The 19,592-nt window shown below is 36.5% G+C and overlaps 1 protein-coding gene across 1 annotated transcript in view; it reads left to right on the forward strand.

The window, feature by feature from the left end:
• Window positions 1-15,163, forward strand: part of LOC129575931 (uncharacterized) — a 63,594-nt gene extending 48,431 nt beyond the window's left edge. Inside the window, exon 2 of the mRNA XM_055460171.1 lies at window positions 10,910-15,163. Within this exon, the coding sequence (XP_055316146.1) occupies window positions 10,910-11,028 (119 nt within the window). The 3' untranslated portion in view covers window positions 11,029-15,163. The remainder of the gene's footprint in view (window positions 1-10,909) is intronic.
• Window positions 15,164-19,592: the final 4,429 nt, after the last annotated feature.

Below are 19,592 nucleotides of genomic sequence, written 5' to 3' on the forward strand. Positions count from 1 at the left end.
GTATGCGTCGTCGATATGCTCGGATATATCCGTGCCTTACGAAATGCTGAGATGCTCAGCAATCTTAAAACACATGTTTGTATCGTTTATGACTATGAATAAAATAGAAGCGAGAGTATCAAGTTCTTCTTGATTTAAATACGAAAATAAGTGAAGTTAGCTACGGTTTGCCATGGGAACAAGAGCAAAAATGTTATCGAGATTGAATCAAGATTTTGTGCGAAATTTAGGGAAAATATTAATGAGACTAACAGAAACGGAAAAATAAATAGAACAATCATGATAAACACAATAATTTTGCATAGTATATTTCCATGTAAACCAACTGTGTTTGACGTCTAAAATGTGATTTTGCTTTTGAAGAGAGAAAAAAAAAACTGTTTTGTGTACACAGTAAAATCGTATAATAGAAACTACCAAAAATAGGATTATCGAAACGAACAGACGTTAAAAATAAACGCGTGGATTTTCAATCTCAAAGTATATCTCTTCCTCTCGCACTCACTTTTGCCCCCTCACTCACACTCTTTGTCTCTTAAACTCGCCATCTCATATTCCGTTTCACTTTTTCACAGCGAATATCACAGTCTGCCATCGTTAGCACTGCTTTGAAATGAAAACCAAATCGTTTCGTGAATTTCATATGAAACTGTTCTGCGTACAGTGAGAAAGAAGAGCCCTTTTAGTATATTGTGTTTGTTTGTTTGTGGGTGAGTATATTTTATTTTGTATGTCATTTATCTGGCGGTGTTTCCTTTGCTCATTTAGTTATCTGATCGAAACACATTTTCGCCGTTTGTGGTGCTCTCTGCTCTCTATGTCGTTAAGCTGTGGTTTTGTAAGGTCCCTCGCAGTTTTTTCCCTACCACACAGTCCACTTGGTGGAGTGTGAGGTGGATGCGTGTGTGTGTGTGTGGAAGCATTTTCATTTAAATAGACATTTATAAAATGTTTGAATTGAATTAGATAGCCTTTTATGATAATACGTATCTCATTTAGCCCTCGCACACAAATGAATGAATATCACAAGTGGGAAGACAGTGAGCAGTACAATAGACTAATTTCTCTCATTTGTTCGCTTACATCTCTCTCCCTCGCACTCTCTCTCTCTCTCTCTCTCTCTCTCTCTCTCTCGGTTGTTGCTTTTTTCATCACATTTCATTTTTGCTCTTTATATCACTGAACATGTACTACAGCAACTATATTCTATTTTCGTGTGTCTATTGTGTCTTTGAATAGAGAGAAAGAGAGAAAAATGTGGCATTGTTCCAACAATGACGAGAGGAAAAATAAAATAAACATCTCTTTGAGCTTGAACAGAAAAATAAAGAACGGTTCAAATGACAGCGAGAAAGAGAAAGAGTGGGTGGGTGTGAAAGAAGCTGCGGGGAAAAAATGTAAATGGGGCCGTTAAAGCAAACAACGGCTCAGCAACATCCTAAATTCCACAGATTTAATTGTGATACCATTGTCATTTACACACTGACTGCAAATTCCATAGAGGTACTCTACAAAGAGTAGTTGTAATGTTCGAGTTGATGCTGAGGCATTTTCTAAGCTATCAAACAGTCACATAAACAAATGAAAAATGGAAATGAAATCGAGCAACGAGCTAAAATATCGACATAATAAATAAAAACATGAAAAAAGAGAGAAGAACAACAACAAGACACAGTATATCATTCGGGTAAAAAGCTACAAATAGGACAAAACACACTTCATCAATATCCAACATTCATTCAACGTTTATGTCATTCACGTGCAGCTTTTTTTCACGTTCTCCCTCTCTCTTTCCCTCGCTATTGCTCTTTTTGGTCTTCTTTCGAAACCGTTGTTGCATAAAGCATGAATACAAAATTCACGGGATTTTGTGATATATTAAATTGAACTCTCCGCGTTTGAGCTTCTCATCGGAAAGCAAAAAGAAGAGTAGGAGAGAAAGAAAAAAAAATTGTACTTATGAAACTGTGAAAATTGTCAATGGAGTAGAAACTTTTCAGACAGTGAGAGAATGGTAGAATATGTGTGCACTCTCGCTTGCACACAATGGCAGAAAAACGTATAAAAATCAAACGAGTCGAATGTGTATATGCCACGATTAAAGAGAGTGCGAGTAAGAGAAATACACCAGAAGAAGATGGTGATGATAATAAAACGATGAACGAATTGATAAACTGTGTTTGGATGATTCGAAGTGCAAAATGGAGCGACGCGACACACCTAAACCGCCTTGAGCAAAATGTGCTCTATGAAAATATGTAGAATCCATTTGGAGTGAATGGTGTTTGTTGGCCATTTTCTCTCTTTCTCTCTCTCTCTCTCTCTCGCTCTCTCTTTCTCTCTCTGTGTGTCTATCTCTTTTTGTAGTCTCGAAAGTGGATGCGAAATCAATAGAAGACCATAACTTGATTTTCATCTAAATAAAATGCAGTAACATTTGATCTTTATAACTGAATTTCTTTGGCCCCACATGAGTTAAGCTTTTAGCCAGCGGGAGTGCAGAGAGATTATCCAGATAAAAAGTGTTTTGTTGAACTTTTAGCCAGCTAGAGGATGGCATATGGTCCTTCAGTGTTGAGCCAATTTGCCGATTTCAATCGGGGACAGAATATGAATTCGTTTTGAATACACATTAATATATAAATCTAAAATCAGTTGAATTTTAATATCATTTTTTTTTTGATAAATTGAAAGAAGAAATAAAAATTCAAAAACCAATTTCTATTTCGATTTCAATTCAAAACAGTCGATGTTTTTCTTCAGATGAAGTGAGTTTGAATTCGAAGCAGGATTTGAATTTAAATCATTTGCACGAGTCAACTCCGTTTTAATTCTATGCATGTTCACGCGCGTGAGCGTGCTCAAAGGAAATCATTTTATTCATTTTCGTGCATAAAGTAAAGCTCTCTTTCATTTCTTGAAATCCTCTTTAGCCATTGCAGAGCTGTGCAGAGCTCGTTTTCAAGATCATATTCATATTGATGTAATCATATAAATCATAATCAGATATGGACGTTTTATAATAGTAAACGGCCATTTTCTCCGTAAACGGTTGCGCGCTCGATCAAAGACGAATGATGCCGTCGCGCGACAATTCAGTCCATGAACTTTAGTGTTTAGTCTGCCCGATGAACATTTCGATATATTTAATCGCTTTTTGGTGATAGAAAGTAAGAGAGACGTTAAGCTTTTAATGCGCAGCAGTAATTTTAGTCGCTAAAAGAAAAAGAAATAACTGAAGAAGAAAAGTATACAACATTGTTTCAGGCGTTTGCCCGTTTTAATGTCATATACTTAATCAGCGACTCAGTTGAGGGATAGAGATGGAGAAGGAGAAGGGAAGAAAGACATTAAAAACCGCGCAATTAAAAGGATCAATGGGTGGCGGGTAATTCCCAGACAAAATTACAGTAGCCCATGAACATTTAACAATGACATTTTATATGGATATACGATCGGCATGGTGTTTGGCATCGTTTTTTTTTTTTTGTTCATTACTTTGACATGTTATCGTAAAGAACTGTTACTGTTGCAAGGACTGGTGCTTATCCTCCCATTGCATCATAATGTACATTCATTTATTTGTGCGTTCGATTTCGAAACCGTTTTGTGATTATATCCTTGTATTTCGTTGAAAAGTTCTGTATGTTGAAATATACTGAACCAACGTTCCAATTTCGAAGCAGACACAAAATTTCTAAATACTCTTAAAGAGAATACTACGCGATGAACTTATTTCAACGGATGAAATGGATTCGATAAAGATGCGGTCGATGTGAAACGCAGTTAATGTGACAATCTATCCACACTTAATATTATAGCGACATCTATTCGTGTGGAACCCAATTTCCTTGCTTTTGGATGAATCCCAATGCTTTCAATCGTTTCGAAATGGCTGGTTGCGTGACTCCCAATGATTCCGCGAGCTCTTCTTGCGTTTGACTTCTTCATCCAGCAATGCCTCCAAATCGGTGTCCTCGAAAATTTTCTCTCTTCCACCACCATGCCGGTCTTCGACGTCAAAATCGCCACTTTTGAAGCGGTGAAACCACTCACGACACGTTCTTTCACCAAAAGAGGCTTCACCATAAATATCCGACAGCAATCGATGGGCCTCAGCTGCAGATTTCTTCGAATTAAAGAAGAAAAGCAAAACTTCCCGCAAATGACGCGAATTTGGCTCAAAAGTTGACATTTTCAATTGAAAAAAAAAAAATATGATGTCGATAAAAATTCACAAATCTAACAATGCAGTGTTGTTGACAGATGCCCAAGCTTACCGTATGACGTTTTAGAGCTGATATTTTTCACCAGCACTTACCGCTGGAGCCATCTGTTGAAAAATGGCGGAAGCAAAGTTATACACCCAATATTATTAAAATAGCTTGTAGTAAACGCATTCATAGCATTTCACTATAGTTGCGATGTTACCTATTAAATTCCCCTGTGGTATGTAGTTAACAAGTGTCAAACATGAATGTGTCAGTAGTACAAGGGAATTTAATAGGAAATATCGCAACTACAGGGAAATGCTATAAATGCATTTACTACAATCTATTTTAATAATAGATGTCGCTATAATATTGAGTGTGTCTGATAGACTTATTTCATCTGATATACGGAAAAATTCATCGCACGGTATGCTCTGAATATTCGTCATCAAGTGTCGTAAAATTTGTTTGCATCCATTTACATTTTTATGTGCCGCAAAGTGGTTTTTTTATAGCTTTGGCATTCAAACTGGAACGAGAGAGTGTACACTATACAGTGTACACGAAAAGAAAGCCGTTTATTCGATGATCTGAAGAGTTGGCAGTGAATAAGACTGCAATACAGAAAATTCCATTTCCACTATCAAAATGAAGAGTGGCGGAATCAAAATAAACAACAAAAAAAAAACGAAGCGAAACGGAGAAATAAAGTGATGAACAAGAACATGACTGATAGGAAGCCAACAACAACAACAGCAGCGAGAAAAAACATTTTGAATAAAACCGCGAATAAAAAAAAGAAGCATTGAAGCGACGTCAACAAACAATCCGAATGAGCGAAAAATGGGCCCGAAAGAACGCACCATTTCGGTGTATCTCCAACTCTATGGAAATTATTCGATGTCGAAATTCACGACACGGGGAAATTGATGACATTTCCAGTTGATGAATGGCGATCGTTCAATTCATTGCACGCTGACTGACGTTCCATCGGTCCTCTCAATCAATAAATTTCGCTTAATAGATCATATTTGCTTCCATCATACTTTGGTGTGTGTGTGTGTGTGTGTGTGTGTGTGTGTGTGTGTGTGTGTGTGTCCGTGCATCCAACGGCGATGTATCATCAATGCGGCAAAATCTATATCGGCCGAACAGAGGCAATTTCCATGTAATTGAAAATGTCATTTTCGCTTGTGACATGTTAATCTATTCTATCTTTGTTTGTGTGTGTATGTGTGTGTGTCTGTTCGTCAATTCTTCATCAGCTGAACCGCAGCCAGTTTGATTGGCAATTTTTTGTGTATTTTTATTCATATCGACAAAAAAGGCATACAATCAGCATTATAAAAAATGAAGATAGTGTTTGACAACGGCAACGATGCAGATTGCATCCAACTTTGGAATGAAATAGTGGAGCTCCGTTTAACCTACTCAACGTCAAACTTTCAGTTGACGATCACGACGACATGGCTGCGTTCTAGGTGGCTCTTTTTTCTGCATTTTCCCTCTAGATTTTATGTAATCAAATTATTTTTGCGCACGTTGTGCCATTCAGGTCATGAAAAACCAGCCAAAAGCTTACACATGGAATTTTAATCAATGCCATATTGAGCATTTTGGTTTTTGGGCATACACACACTGACGAAACGCTCATCGCATTAAAGTGCGCCTGCAAGCAGATTTATACACAAGTCATGAGGAGGCATCGTCCCAAAAGTGATAAGTGCAACTAATTTTGTCAAGCCACCACACTGCATTCTGTTATTAACTATTATCGACAGCGGCACACACGCACAGTCGCACACACATGATTTGTCACTCAAACATTTGTCAAAAATCGGAAGCTCATGGATTCCGATGTTGTTGGAGTGCAGTTTCAGAATTTAAATTCGGATAAAGCGGCGGATGGCGAACGGTGGACGAGTTCATTGAAATTATTTTTTCCATCTGAAATAAATCAATTGTCATCAAAAACGGATTTAGAAGTGTATACCTCGACACTAGACTTATTAAAAAGAAAATTTTGCATTTTTTTTTTCAGACGAAAATCGATTCAAATAGATTTTCCATCTGTATAAATGAAAGTGATCCGACTTCGGAAAGTGGTCGAAAAGTGCGAAGTTTTGGAAGTGGTTAAATTGTGGTAATCATGTCACCATGAATGATTGAAGTAACGTGAGCGTCGCCTCGTGTTGGGATTATATGCCAATAAATGGCTCAACTGACAAAAGCTCTCTGGAGACTGAACAACGACATCCCCAATTTGGCTCATAACTAGCTCAACTAAGTTTATATGTGCCATAATTTTTACCACCACAAATTTTTATGACGCATGCATACACATATAAGATATTCATAGAAAATATATTGAAAGTGAGCACAATATGAGTGTGTCGTTTGTAATTCATAAATTGAGCATTACAAAGACGACGTCGAACGCAGGCGGAATAATGTAGGCAAATACGGTATACTGAAAGATTGACGCGAGATGTTCATCAGTGCGTTGATCTTGCAAATTTTCGGTATAACAAACAAACATTAGCAACAACAACAAATGCCACCTCGGTACATTTGAATAACACAAAATCGCGTCGTGTGAAACAAATAGAGACAAAATAGATGAGACACTAAAACTTTCACAGCAAAAAAAAGAAGCATTTTGAAAGAGTCGAAACTATCAAATATGCAACTATTGTGCAAAAGCTCGCTTATTACTCTTCTCTCCTTTAGCAAAGTGTTCATTATTACCTTTATAAAATGATAATAAAGAAAATCGTTCACGAGATTCACGTAAAGATGTTTGCAACACACATACACGAAGACAACAGCGCACATTTCAGGTATCATATGAAAAAATATGCATGTGGTTCGACTGCCATAGATGCGTTTATGCGCGCCCTTCCAAGCATTTGCTCATGATGGAATTCACATTGAATTTTGAAACTTATTAAAGAATTTTCATTTGTTCGTAAGATATTGAGCTCGATTACGATGCATATTTTTCGCAAGTTTTTTCACTTCGTTTTTTTTTTTGTCTTCTTTGTATTTCTTTAAGAGTTTTTGTTTTCGAGCTACTCACCGACTCTCTTTTTTGGTGGATTTTATTCTCTTTACGACGACGACAGAGAGTGCGAAGTAGAAAAACTGAAAGAGAAGAAGAGAGACGAAACAGATTCTTACGTCTTTTGTTGTTTGATGTTGAATGGATTGTGAATTTGTTGTGAAGTGTGTGCAACACAAATAAGACGTACTACCATAGTAAACTACCATGCACCGCATCATAATGTGCAGCAGCAGCTGCACCAAACATCATGGTGTGTAAATATGTATCGTTTATTTGACAATACCGCGCGCCTTGTCGATGAATATGTGTCGCGCCCAAGCCAACGTTTAAAATAAAAGAGAATAAAGCGGACATAACAGAACAAATGCACACACAGCAGCAGCAGCAGCAACAAAAACAGCGAAAGAACACTTGAAACCGATTTGAAAGTCTCTTTTTTGCCGTTGCGTTCTTTTTCTGTGTCATTCTCTCTCTCTCTCTCTCGCTCGGTCGGTATTGTTGGTCATAACTCGTGTGCGCTCGGCAACCACTTTTCTGAACTTCTTTGCGTACACTTCATTCACAAAGTGGGAACACATCGATGTGTTCTTTTGCCATGTTTTATTTAGAAACATTTTTCTTTCTCTTCGCATCATAATTCTGTCATAATGAAGGGTACTAAACTAAAATTCGGGAAAAAAAATTGTCAAATAAAAGAAGTGAGCGAGAAACAAGTTGCTGCACGTTCCATTTTGCTCAATCAAACTGACGTTCGATAGTTTGTGACTTAACAAATGCAACGAAAAGAAGACGCTAAAAAAACCAACCAACTCAAAATGCTTCAAGTTGTCACAAAAATTTTGCGAATTTTCTTCGTTATGTGCTTTTCTCTCTTGCCGTAAACAATTGTGTCCTTCCTCCACTTCGTTTTTTGGTTGGTGTGCACGTTCATTTGCGTTATAAGCACAATCACTTAGAGATCTTACAGTCACATGAGAACGGTTGATAAACATGTTTTCCGCTATTCCATTTTTGCTTAACATTGTCCTCGACTTACTTCACCAAAATGAACGAAATACATGCAATCGTGTCTGCGGAAACACAAACCCGAAACAAAAACGAATTCAACGTCAAAAGATTTTTTTTCTACAACTTTCAGAGAAAATGCGTCTTTCCGTTTCGTTTTCATGTTGCGAACAAGAAAAAAAAACCTTAGCTCAACAATGAGTGTTTCGTACATAATCGAAAAATCGTAAACTACCCGATTTGTAGTCGTCGAGGTCGAGCATGGAAGTTGCGCTGCGATGGCTCTTTTTTTGTGGTCGGAGCATAGAAGTTTCGTGTTAATTTCAAGTCTTAATATAAATTGAATAAATTTTCATATTATTTGTCTGTCTTTTTTCGCTTCACGAAAATTGCGTAACTTTTTATGGGTTTTCAAAATCGGTTTTACAACGATAAACGAAACGAAATTTTGATAATACTATACCATTTTCCATTCATGGTCGATTATCAATTTAAAGTAAGTCGAGTAATTCTCTACAAAACTATGAGATTTTGAAACTTTTAACATTCGTGAAGAAAAAAAATTAATAGCTTTATGCACACACACAAAACAAATGCTCACGGTTTTTCGCACTCTAATTGAAATTATTTTCGCTTCTTTCTCCCCATTGTAGTAAATGAAAAAGAGAAAAGAAATGGGAAAAGTAATGAAATTTTAGATGAGAATAAATAAAAAACCAACTGATTTAATTTAATTGAACTTTTAGCGAAGCAATTCAATGTGAAATGTTGCATGGCAATTGGCATTTTTTCGCATCCAACGCAATATCAATAAACATCAATTTACTTCTTTCATTAAATGGAATGCATGAGCTGGCGAAGGAGTGAAGAGAATGGGTGTATTAAATGAATATTAAAAGGAATGTTCGATAGCAAGCCAAAAAGTGTAATAAATGCAAACTGAAAATGTGCACATCCATACATTTATGGTAATATGCAAAATTTAGTGCATCAATTTGGTTTGTAGTTGTTATTGCCGTTGCGGCCTGCAAAACCAACTCCACCAATCTGCCAACGTATGATTATGAAGTTATGAGTGGAATGTTTATATACGAGGTAAAAAAAAAATGCAAAATGAATTGTTAAATTTCAAACTGGGGTTTTACTCGACAGAGCGCACGGCTGTATCAAATTTGGTTTTTAACCAAACGTGTTGAATTCGGGACGATACAAAGATTTTTTTTCTTGCTAGACGCTGATTCAAATGTCCAGCAACATGGATGATATCTGTATGGCCGCTACACTCTGCAACGGAGCGCGTGTTTGGCAAGTAAAATGGTGTTTCAATTGCAGTTTTGTAGCAAGAGTTTTTTTTCCCAAACACACAAGTTGTGCTTCACAAAGTGAGAAAACACACGCTATAAACACCTATACGGACGGTTATTAACGATTTGTTGCAATTTGCAAGTCCGACGAACTTTTCAACGCTGAACGAGCACTTTTATTTTCGAATGATATATAACATATATTTTCAGTGCTAAAGACGAACAAACACAAACACACCTATCTTTGAATGGTCTGAATCCCATTTGAACTGGATCAGAGGGAGCGAGAGAGAGAACATATATAGTTGTACAGTTCTCCCTCCCTCTGATCACATATATGTGTACGTTTCCGTGAGTGCCCATATGCTTCCTCTGCGGTGAAACGAAGCCCGCCGCGTTGAACAGGCGAGATAGGGCACACATCATTAGCGAGAGCAGTACAGCACACTGTAATGCTCTCGCTTCAACATACACTGCAAGGCGCATAATACGAACTGAGCATAGAAGCGTAGAGAGCCAAAACACAGACGCGCGCATGTTACAACGATTGAGTTTCCACAGGACTGAGAACACTCAATCGTAGTAGCCATGCGTACTGGTGTGTGTTGGCTCTCTACGCTTCTATGCTCAGTTTGTATTATGCGCCTTGCAGTGTGTGTTTGAGCGAGAGCAATACAGTGTGCTGTACTGCTCTCGCTAATGATGTGTGCACTATCTCGCCTGTTCAACGCGGCGGGCTTCGTTTCACCGCAGAGGAAGCAAATGGGTGGTAAAGGAGATAAACAGTTAGAGTTGCAACGCAATACCGTTGCATGTATGTATAAGTGCAACATGCATCGATGCTATTTCAATTTTACTGGCGTATTCTTTGAACAAAAATCAGTATTGAATTTAATAACGAACTTTATAGGAAAATAAAATGTTCACAATCCGTTGTTTGTCTAAAGAGAATTAAGAAACAACTGCGTTTTGCGTAGAAATCCACATAGAAGCAGAACGCAACTTCGATTTCAATTCGATTTCTTCTGCTCAAACTGAGCGATTTTTTCGCTGTCTTTTTGCAAATGCTATGACAATGGAGAAAATCACGAACGAACAAAAGGGGAGACGGGAACAGTAAAAACTTTATCATTTGTTCGAAAGCATTGAGTATTGTTTGAATAAGTCCCACATTTATCGAAGTTTTCGGTTTGAATCTCTCTCTACCGTATACTTTTTTACTCCTTCGGAGTTTCATACTAAATATATATATATATATATATAATGATATCGTCATTTTTCTCATATTTTCTCTGCTCTGTTTCTTTTTTCCCGTTTACTTGCAGTGCGACAAGAGAACGAGCGCATACAGGAATCCATAAATCGTGGTAAATATGTGAGAAACATCACGCACGCTGCATTCATCGGTGGACAACAATACCAACAACAATCACAGCATCCATAACAATATTTATATTTGACATTTTTTACGGAAGTCTTATTCATTGTAGGCGATCAATTGTCTTAATACATTCAAACAGAAGAAGAATTAGAAGCAAAACAATAAAATGGATATAAAACGCATATTTGTAATCGATGAATAACAATCTAATGCATTAAAGAGCACACAAACACACACAAATTACACAGAAATTCAAGCTCAACAAACTTGTTTCTAGATGAAACCAGAATAAAATGTACGAATATAATTTTAATTTTATCGAATTTATTCTAAGCCAAAGACCTCAAGCACACACATACACATTTTGAAACAGATGAATGCGATGCGGATCTAAACGCAACAAGTTCAAACATTTATTGTGACACAAACGTACGTATTGATGTCATAAATACAAAACCAAACCCAAAAAAATTATGTATCCTTAAATGTACTCTAATGGTAGCGAGAAAATAATAATTGTTGAAATGCAAACAACTAGAAGAAACACAACAACCACCACACACAGATTTACTACAAACTATTGAAAGTGTTTGAAACCAGTGGCATTCGTTATATTCAATTGTCCGTACGTCCACATGCAGGGCGATCACAACCATTTTCAAAAATCGATTTCGCGAAGCAATTCCGCAATTCGGTGCGAACACCAGCAGCAGTGAAGACAATACACACACACACACACACACACACACAGTGTATGTGAAGCCATGCAAAAGGGGATGTGAGTTTATGAAAATAGAATAAAAGTTGCATGAACAACTTCAGCTGCAGAACTTGGCATCGCATGTGCGCTCTCATAATCCTCACCGAATGTTTAAGAGTGAAAAACTTCGAGTCCTGTAGAGAAAATTGCGAATAGGTTATACGTTATAAAGAGAAGAAAAAGAAATGATCGAAAGAAACCGCTTTCAATTTATTTTGCAGTTATGTAGATGACGATAAAAAAAAACGTTCAAGGTGCTTTATAGTCATTGTTGCGGGTACACGTGCACATGGTGTATCAATATTTTTTTGTCTCGTTGAAAATAATGGAATTCTAGCTGAGAATGGTAGAGAGATAGACAAGGAAATAAAGAAGTAGGAAGATGAGAGACAAAGCAATGGAGTGAAGAGAAAAAGGGAGCGAGAAAAGTTAGAAGTGTGTGTGAAAAATTATTTGCTCACCAGACATAAGGGCTTGTAATTTCAATGGTTTATACATTTACAATGATATCTAGTCGTCATCCGCTCATTTTGCCGGTGCAATTTTCCTTTTGTCACGTTCACATTTTCCTCGTTCTCCCGCATCTGATGCGTAAGTGTGTGTGTGTGTGTGTGTGTGAGTGTGTGAAACCAATGTGACGATTGTTCCCCGCTTCTCTCTCGTTCCGAGTTTGAGTTTGAGTTGGGCAAATGCGAAAGATAGAGTTATGCTTTTTCGTTATATGTGTTATTGTGTCGCAAAATTTCAAGTGGAAAGCACTCAAATGTGAAAATGATCGTGTCATATTGTATGCACCGTACACATATACACTTTCAATCCAATTTTCAGGTAAACTGTTTTCACCAAATATTGAATTAGTTATTGTCTGTTTGTTTGAATGCATCAATTCTGTGGTGACGTAGATTTTGGTAACGTTTTCTCAGAAACTATTCCATTTTATACTTCTCTATCTCTCTCTCTCTCTCTCTCTCTCTCTCTCTCATCTCTCATTCTATCGCTGTCGCTCTCTATCTGCGTTTGTCCTATTCCTTCCCTCCGTCTAACTCAGTCTCTCCGTCTCACGCTTGCTCGCTCGCTCGCTCACTCTGTCTCTTCTTTTCTATCATCTCATTCCCGATTTTGAAATTGAGCAAAATGTTCATGCCTTTTGGAAAACAATATTTGCATAACAGATTCCCACATGATATAAATGGTATACACAACACATCAACAAATATCTCAAGCCAAAATTGTGTGAAACTACTCTTTCGATCATTAGTTAATTATACAGTGTTGATGGCACTAAGTTTTGCATATTTGCAAGTAAGGTGTTTATGTGTGCGTGGTGCCTGTGCCTGTGAATGTCTGTTTCTGTTTCTGTGTGTGTGTATATAGAGATGATGACGGTTTTGTTGGCGGTGGTGGTGGTTGTGTGTGTGCAAATGCACAAGGCACATTCACCCATGTTTTCTGGAAAATGAAAATGAATGGTTTCTTGTTTGTATAGTTAGAAATATGTTCGAGTTTATGTTGTTAATTATGAGCAAACTGTTGTTCAATTGGGGATTGAGACGGGAAGGGGCGGTGGTAAACAGATAATTATGATACAATTATATAATAAGAAAATTCTAATCAGATTAGAATATTTGTATTGTCCGTAATGGAGTCAAGAGAATCAAAACTAAAACGATGTGGTTGTGTGTGTGCGCGTCACTTTGTGAATAAATCTGCAGGACGTGCAATTTATAAACAAACAGCAGAAACAAAAGAAAAAAACACTACACGAGCATAAGCCCGTAATTTCAATGCAGAAGAGAAGAGGAAAAAAATACCAGATGAACATTGTTGATAAATGTGATTTCTTGTATGTTTTTATTATTGTTGTTAATATTTAGTGAACGAAGTTCAACATGTATATGCACACACGAATATATCGAATAATAACAGAAGAAGAGAATGAAGAAAAATCCTTAAGCATTTAGGTTAAGTGGTGTTGTACAGTTTCCAACTGACTCTCGAACGAGGGGATATTTTCCAGTTTTGAATAAACTGCGAATGCAAAATGCATGCGATGAGTACGCGGTGCAAGTATGTTTGTGTGCAGCATAAGCCGTGGCAAATGTTACATTTTCAAAGCAACGCTGTACACACACATACATACGCGCGCGCGAGCGATGGGGGAGTTGGAAGGTTATAATTTTCGGCTAAACTTGCCAACAACACAAAATTCAATGGGTATTTCAACTAGCATTTTGCCCATAGTTTATCCGATCTGCAAATATTCCCGAGCAAAAATACTACTTTGCACAAATTTGTTTGTTGGCGAACGGTGTGTGAGCTTTTTTTTTTATGTTGTTGTCTGTTCTTTGTTTGTTCGCTCTTCGATCAATTGAATCGAACGTGAATTTTTGTGCCCGCGCAAATTGAACGAATAAAAGACACACTTAAACAAACAAAACAATAAAACTATATATAGATACAGAAAAAAATATACGTACATAAACTTCAAACCAAGCACATGGTTAGAGCAAAAAAAATTAACACAAAAAAATCATATACAAGCGAAACATAGTAACAATTGGAATAACAAAAAACACGCGCAATTATTGATGTTGTTGATTGTAGAGAAAAACAAAATACAAATAAAAAATTAACAGAATTGTCAGAGGAAAAGAGAGATTGTTAATGTTACAAGTAAAATGATGTTTCGATATAATTGTATGGCTGTGTTTGGAAAGATTGGGTACGGATTGCGAGCCAAATAATCGTAACAGCACATGCCTTTGCCTTTTTCCACTTTTACTCGTGTAAGCATTGCATCAATTTCCATTCAAATTACATGAATAATGAACTAAAGAAAGTGAAAGATAGAGGAAATAAAGTGAACAAAATATGTCTCAATGAAGAGAAAAAAAATGGAATCGACATCCGCCGGTGAAGTCAAAAGGAAAGCAGAAAGAAGTGCAACGAAGTGCAGGTATTTTATGTAAAGTAGTTGTGTTTTTATTGGTTCTGATGTGTGTATATTTGTGCTGAAGTTCAAGATTCTTCTTTTTTTTTCTCTCAGTCGTGCACATAAGTATGTCGAGATACACAATTTTATATTGCTGAGTGGAATGGGGATGATTTTTGCGTAGAAAAAACGTATGCGTTGGCAATCGTTTGCTATGCTATTCTACTTTTGCCGTGACTAAGACACAAGTTACATACGACTGAAGAAGACAAAAAATTGCTAACGAAAACCTAGACGAAAATTAAATGAAATGAAAAAAGTATATATGTACACTACCGTGCAAAAGTTTGGAACCACTAGGTATTTTTCATACAAATTGACCATTTTTCGTGGACTCATTAACATATTTCGGAAACATCTGCACTCTTGATATTTTGTGCATAGTTTCTACAACGTTTCAATAGTAAATCACAGAGGTTTCATCAAAAAATATTCTTGAATTTCATAAATATAGCAATTTGAATTTGTACTGTGTGAAAAATGATCAAATTTGTATGAAGATTAAAACAGATCAAATTCAAATTGATATATTTTTTAAATACGTGAATATTTTTTGATGAAACCTCTGTGGTTTACTATTGAAACGTTGTAGAAACTATGCACAAAATATCAAGAGTGCAGATGTTTCCGAAATATGTTAATGAGTCCACCAAAAATGGTCAATTTGTATGAAAAATACCTAGTGGTTCCAAACTTTTGCACGGTAGTGTATATACGATTCAAATGGTCTCACGGTCTTAAATTTCTGCTTGCTTTTAATGATAACTAAGCAATGTTTGTATTTAAATAACTAAAATTGGAAGACAAGATGAGAACAAGAAATGGGTTGTTGGGCAAATAAAATGTAGCGTTTTTTTATGAAAACCATTTTGAAATTGTAAAAAATGAGCTAATACACAGATACAAACACACACACACACACAAACAGTGGATAAATTGTTGCGCAGGTCAAAGATTATGATATACCAAAATTTAATTAAAGTTTGCATAAAAGGCCAGTCAGAGATTTAAAAAGTCCACGATTTTTTCATGACAAAACATACAGCCGGGTCTCGTGCAACAAACGATGACGACAACAGCAAATAGTATTGAACAGAAAATTTTAGAGACAGAGGGAATTAAAAACATATACATTAGTTGAGATTGTAGTGAAAACGAAACCGGGAAAGATACCGAGTTGATTATTAAAATGATTGAAATTGATGCAGAGTTTTAACGACACATTCACTTCACTATTCCATTCATTTACAAGGTGCGATATCAACAGAAAAACTGAATTTAAAACTAGTCGAAAATAAGCGAGATTTAAAAAAATGGCAAACAAGTATTTCACATAGACAAACACATTCAAAATAAATAGAAACAAAGCCAACCGAATATGCAAACAACAAATTATTTAGATCAGTAACAATGGCATTAAAAGTCCTTTATATTTAGCTATCGAAAGCAACTTGATTCAATTATAAACATACAAAAGAGATATATAGAAAAACGAGCAAAAGAGAAACAATTTTTATTTAAAACACAAACAAAAAATCGATAAGAAAAAGAAGAAGAAAACTGAATGAATACGCTTGATAACACCCAACAGTCAATTTTCTCTGTGTTGTAATTAAGTTGTGTTTTCATTTACATTGTAGGAGTAAAAAAAAAACACACACACACACACAAATAATAATAATAATGAAAAAAAGAACAAAACAATAGAACTATGTATTATTGAATTAATGTAAATAGCAGAAGTCGTGTACAGGTTTCAACAAAAAACATAACAAAACAACAACAACAACAAAAAACCAAATAAAACACACACAAAAATTAAACGGAAATTACATATCCGTAATCATATTCATTTAAATACACGAACGGATTTCAGACTTAATCCAAATATGAAACGCTTGAATAGATTAAAATAAAATTAAGAAATAAACATATGCGCAAAAATAATTTGGTAAATATCCTCCTCAACGCATCATCCCGTTTCCATCCCGCCTCGTCTCGTCTCGTCTCGCCACGCCTTTCTTTGCCTTTCCATCTGTTTTTCAGCACATGGCCAAACAATCGACCGAATTTCAACTCATCAAAATGGTTGCACAATTGTTGCACAGTAACTATTCCCAGTGAAATAAATTCATTTTGCCATTGCATGGCGTTCCAAAGCGGATTTGACCTATCAACGCTTCCATAAACGCTCGAACAACAAAATGTGTGACCGAACAGAAAAAAAACCGAGCGTAAGTCGATTCGTATTGCAAAGATGAATGGGATACTTTTTGTTATTGTTCGGCTACTTGTAATCCGTCAGCCAATTACTTGTGTGGGAAATGTTCCAAAAATCATTGGCCACAGTCATTTCATTTAATTACCCAAATACAAATATTACAAAATTCGATGCACTGGAAAATGCAATTCAATTAGAGGCAAAGAAAACATCCGGACAATGTGCAATCAGTGTTCACTGTTCAGTGCAAATATGAATGGAAAATTAAATGGAATATAATAAAATTATTTCATTTGAATTCCAAACACAAACGATAGATAGAGAGAGAGAGAGAGCTGCTTGCATCGTCCTTGTTTGTATAAATTTGAGCTTAATTGACCCCCGTTAGCGGGGGGGGGGGGGGAGGTAGAAAGAGAAACCGAGAAGCAGAAGAAGAGAAGAGTGAAAGAGAGCAAATACAGTTAGTCGGTTGAATTCAATTCAATCAACTTCATATCGAATAGATTTTCTCGACAAACTATATTTGCATTCAAAATACTCGGTTCCATATGTTACCACATGCTCGCACACGAGTCTCCCGTACATTTCCTCATCTTCGAATGGAAGAAATAAACGTTTGTCTTTATGCTTGAATTCGTTCACCGCGCCAAATGCCCAAAATTCACTTATGTCGCTCTTAAATTCATGGAACCCATTTGAAAATTTATCCCATAAAATATGCTGTGGCACTCATGCGACAGTTGAAAAAGCGAAGAAGATGACGGCACACAACACACACGGTATAGGCACTTATGTGTTTACACATGATAGTGTGATACACGGCATCTAGCAGAATGAATCGTTATTTTCATCAAAGTGATACACGCTCGACAGTGGAATTTTTCCGCTCCTACCATGTCCAGTTTGCATTGTACGTTCAGATATTTTTGATTAATTTTCGCAACTTTCCACGAATCAAGATGAAATCCGTCTAGACTACAATCACTTGTGTCTTTCGATCTCACATCGACCGTTCTCAAGAAAATTGAAGAAGAAAATCGACACAACAATATCGCTTTTGAAAGCACAACCATCAGAATGACCATCAAATTTATTCTATTGTATTCTATTCATAACGTGATCTGGTTCACATTTTTCTTCAGATTCAGCGATTTTTCCGATTTGGTCTGTGGATTTGGTTGTTTTTTTCCCATTTGGCTTGACGAATAGAAGGAAAATGCAAATCATGCATATTGAACAAAATCAGATCAAAACTTGTGCATCAGCCAATAAATAACGTATTGCTACATTGGTTTTCGAAAAATGCTAGCGTGCCCCGGATTGCTTTATTGAAAAATGAAACACTATTTATCGAACTATTCCATACGCGTCAATTCAATTGTATCATATCGTGTGCGGCCAACAACAACAACAACAATAACAAAATCCCAGACGAAGAATGGGATCGGTTGGTCGAACGAACGAGCGATTATTCGACTATTCGCCAACAAATGGAAAATACTTTTCATTCGATTTGATATGATTTGATTCGATTCGATTCAGAGCAGGCTTTTTACAGGCGAAAATTATGCAGTCATCGCAACAAAACAATGCATTACTATATGCAATGACTATTTGTATTATGATGGGTTGTCCCCATTCTTTTCTGCTATCGCATATTCGAATCGGCAATAACAAATGTTCAAGTAATTTTAGTTTTCGAAAGCCCGACCATTGCATCTTCGGTTTGATTCGATGTTGGTGAAATTAAGCGTTATAGTTTGATTGTTTTTGTACTTTTTTTTTTTGGGTTGGTTGCAAATGTCGATGGAAAATCTGTGCATCAGCAGAAAGTATATAAAGCGAAAAATTCATTTTCAATTTGGCATATTCCTCGGTCAACGGTCGTTTTGTGTTCCCGTGTGCGAAGTGAATTTGTCGGTTGGATTTTTAAATTTATGGCACTTCTGCAAACGATTCTTCATAATATTTATTTGGTGCACCGCACGTTCGACATGATGTGAGTTTGTGTATGTGTGTGTGGGAGTATGGGAGTATGGGAGTGTATTGTTACAAAAGTCGTCGTTGGCGAAAAATGGGTGGGTGCGAGTGTGTGCCATTGGGAGGGCAGCGACATCGACTAAACTGGGTTAGATTGTGTGTTTGTGTAGTGCAAAAGCCAATATTTGTGGCCGTAACATAAATTTATTGATTTAAGTCTGTGTCTTTTTCTCCCTCTTGGTTCCACCAACGAATGGAACGGAATGCTTTTGCATGTTATGTTATAAATTTTAATTAATGTTTTGTGCCCATGCACACAAACACACAGACGACGACGACAACTTTCCTGTTTTGATCGCAAATAAATTCCTTACGTTTTAAACAGCATTTCTGGCCTTTATGGATGGCTGAATACGGTTCAACTTCTTCACTATCGTTGCAAAAGCATGTTGAACGGCAGTCGAAAAAAAAGTGTGCTAATTTGATTTTGGAATGCGTATGTCTCCTTCCATCTCTTTTAATCTCTCTCTCTCTATCTCTCTCTCTCTCTTTCTCTCTCTCTCTCTCCCTCTGTTGCATTTCTCTAGCACTCGTTTACTCCCTGTTTCGCACATTAAATCGCCAAATGCTATCTCATATCTAAAGCAAACACACATTCATAACAATGATGCAAA

This window comes from Sitodiplosis mosellana, unplaced genomic scaffold, assembly GCF_009176505.1.
Source record: "Sitodiplosis mosellana isolate CC-2019 unplaced genomic scaffold, AAFC_SMos_1.0 Smas_scaffold_6170, whole genome shotgun sequence".
In the NCBI taxonomy this organism is placed as follows: domain Eukaryota; kingdom Metazoa; phylum Arthropoda; class Insecta; order Diptera; family Cecidomyiidae; genus Sitodiplosis; species Sitodiplosis mosellana.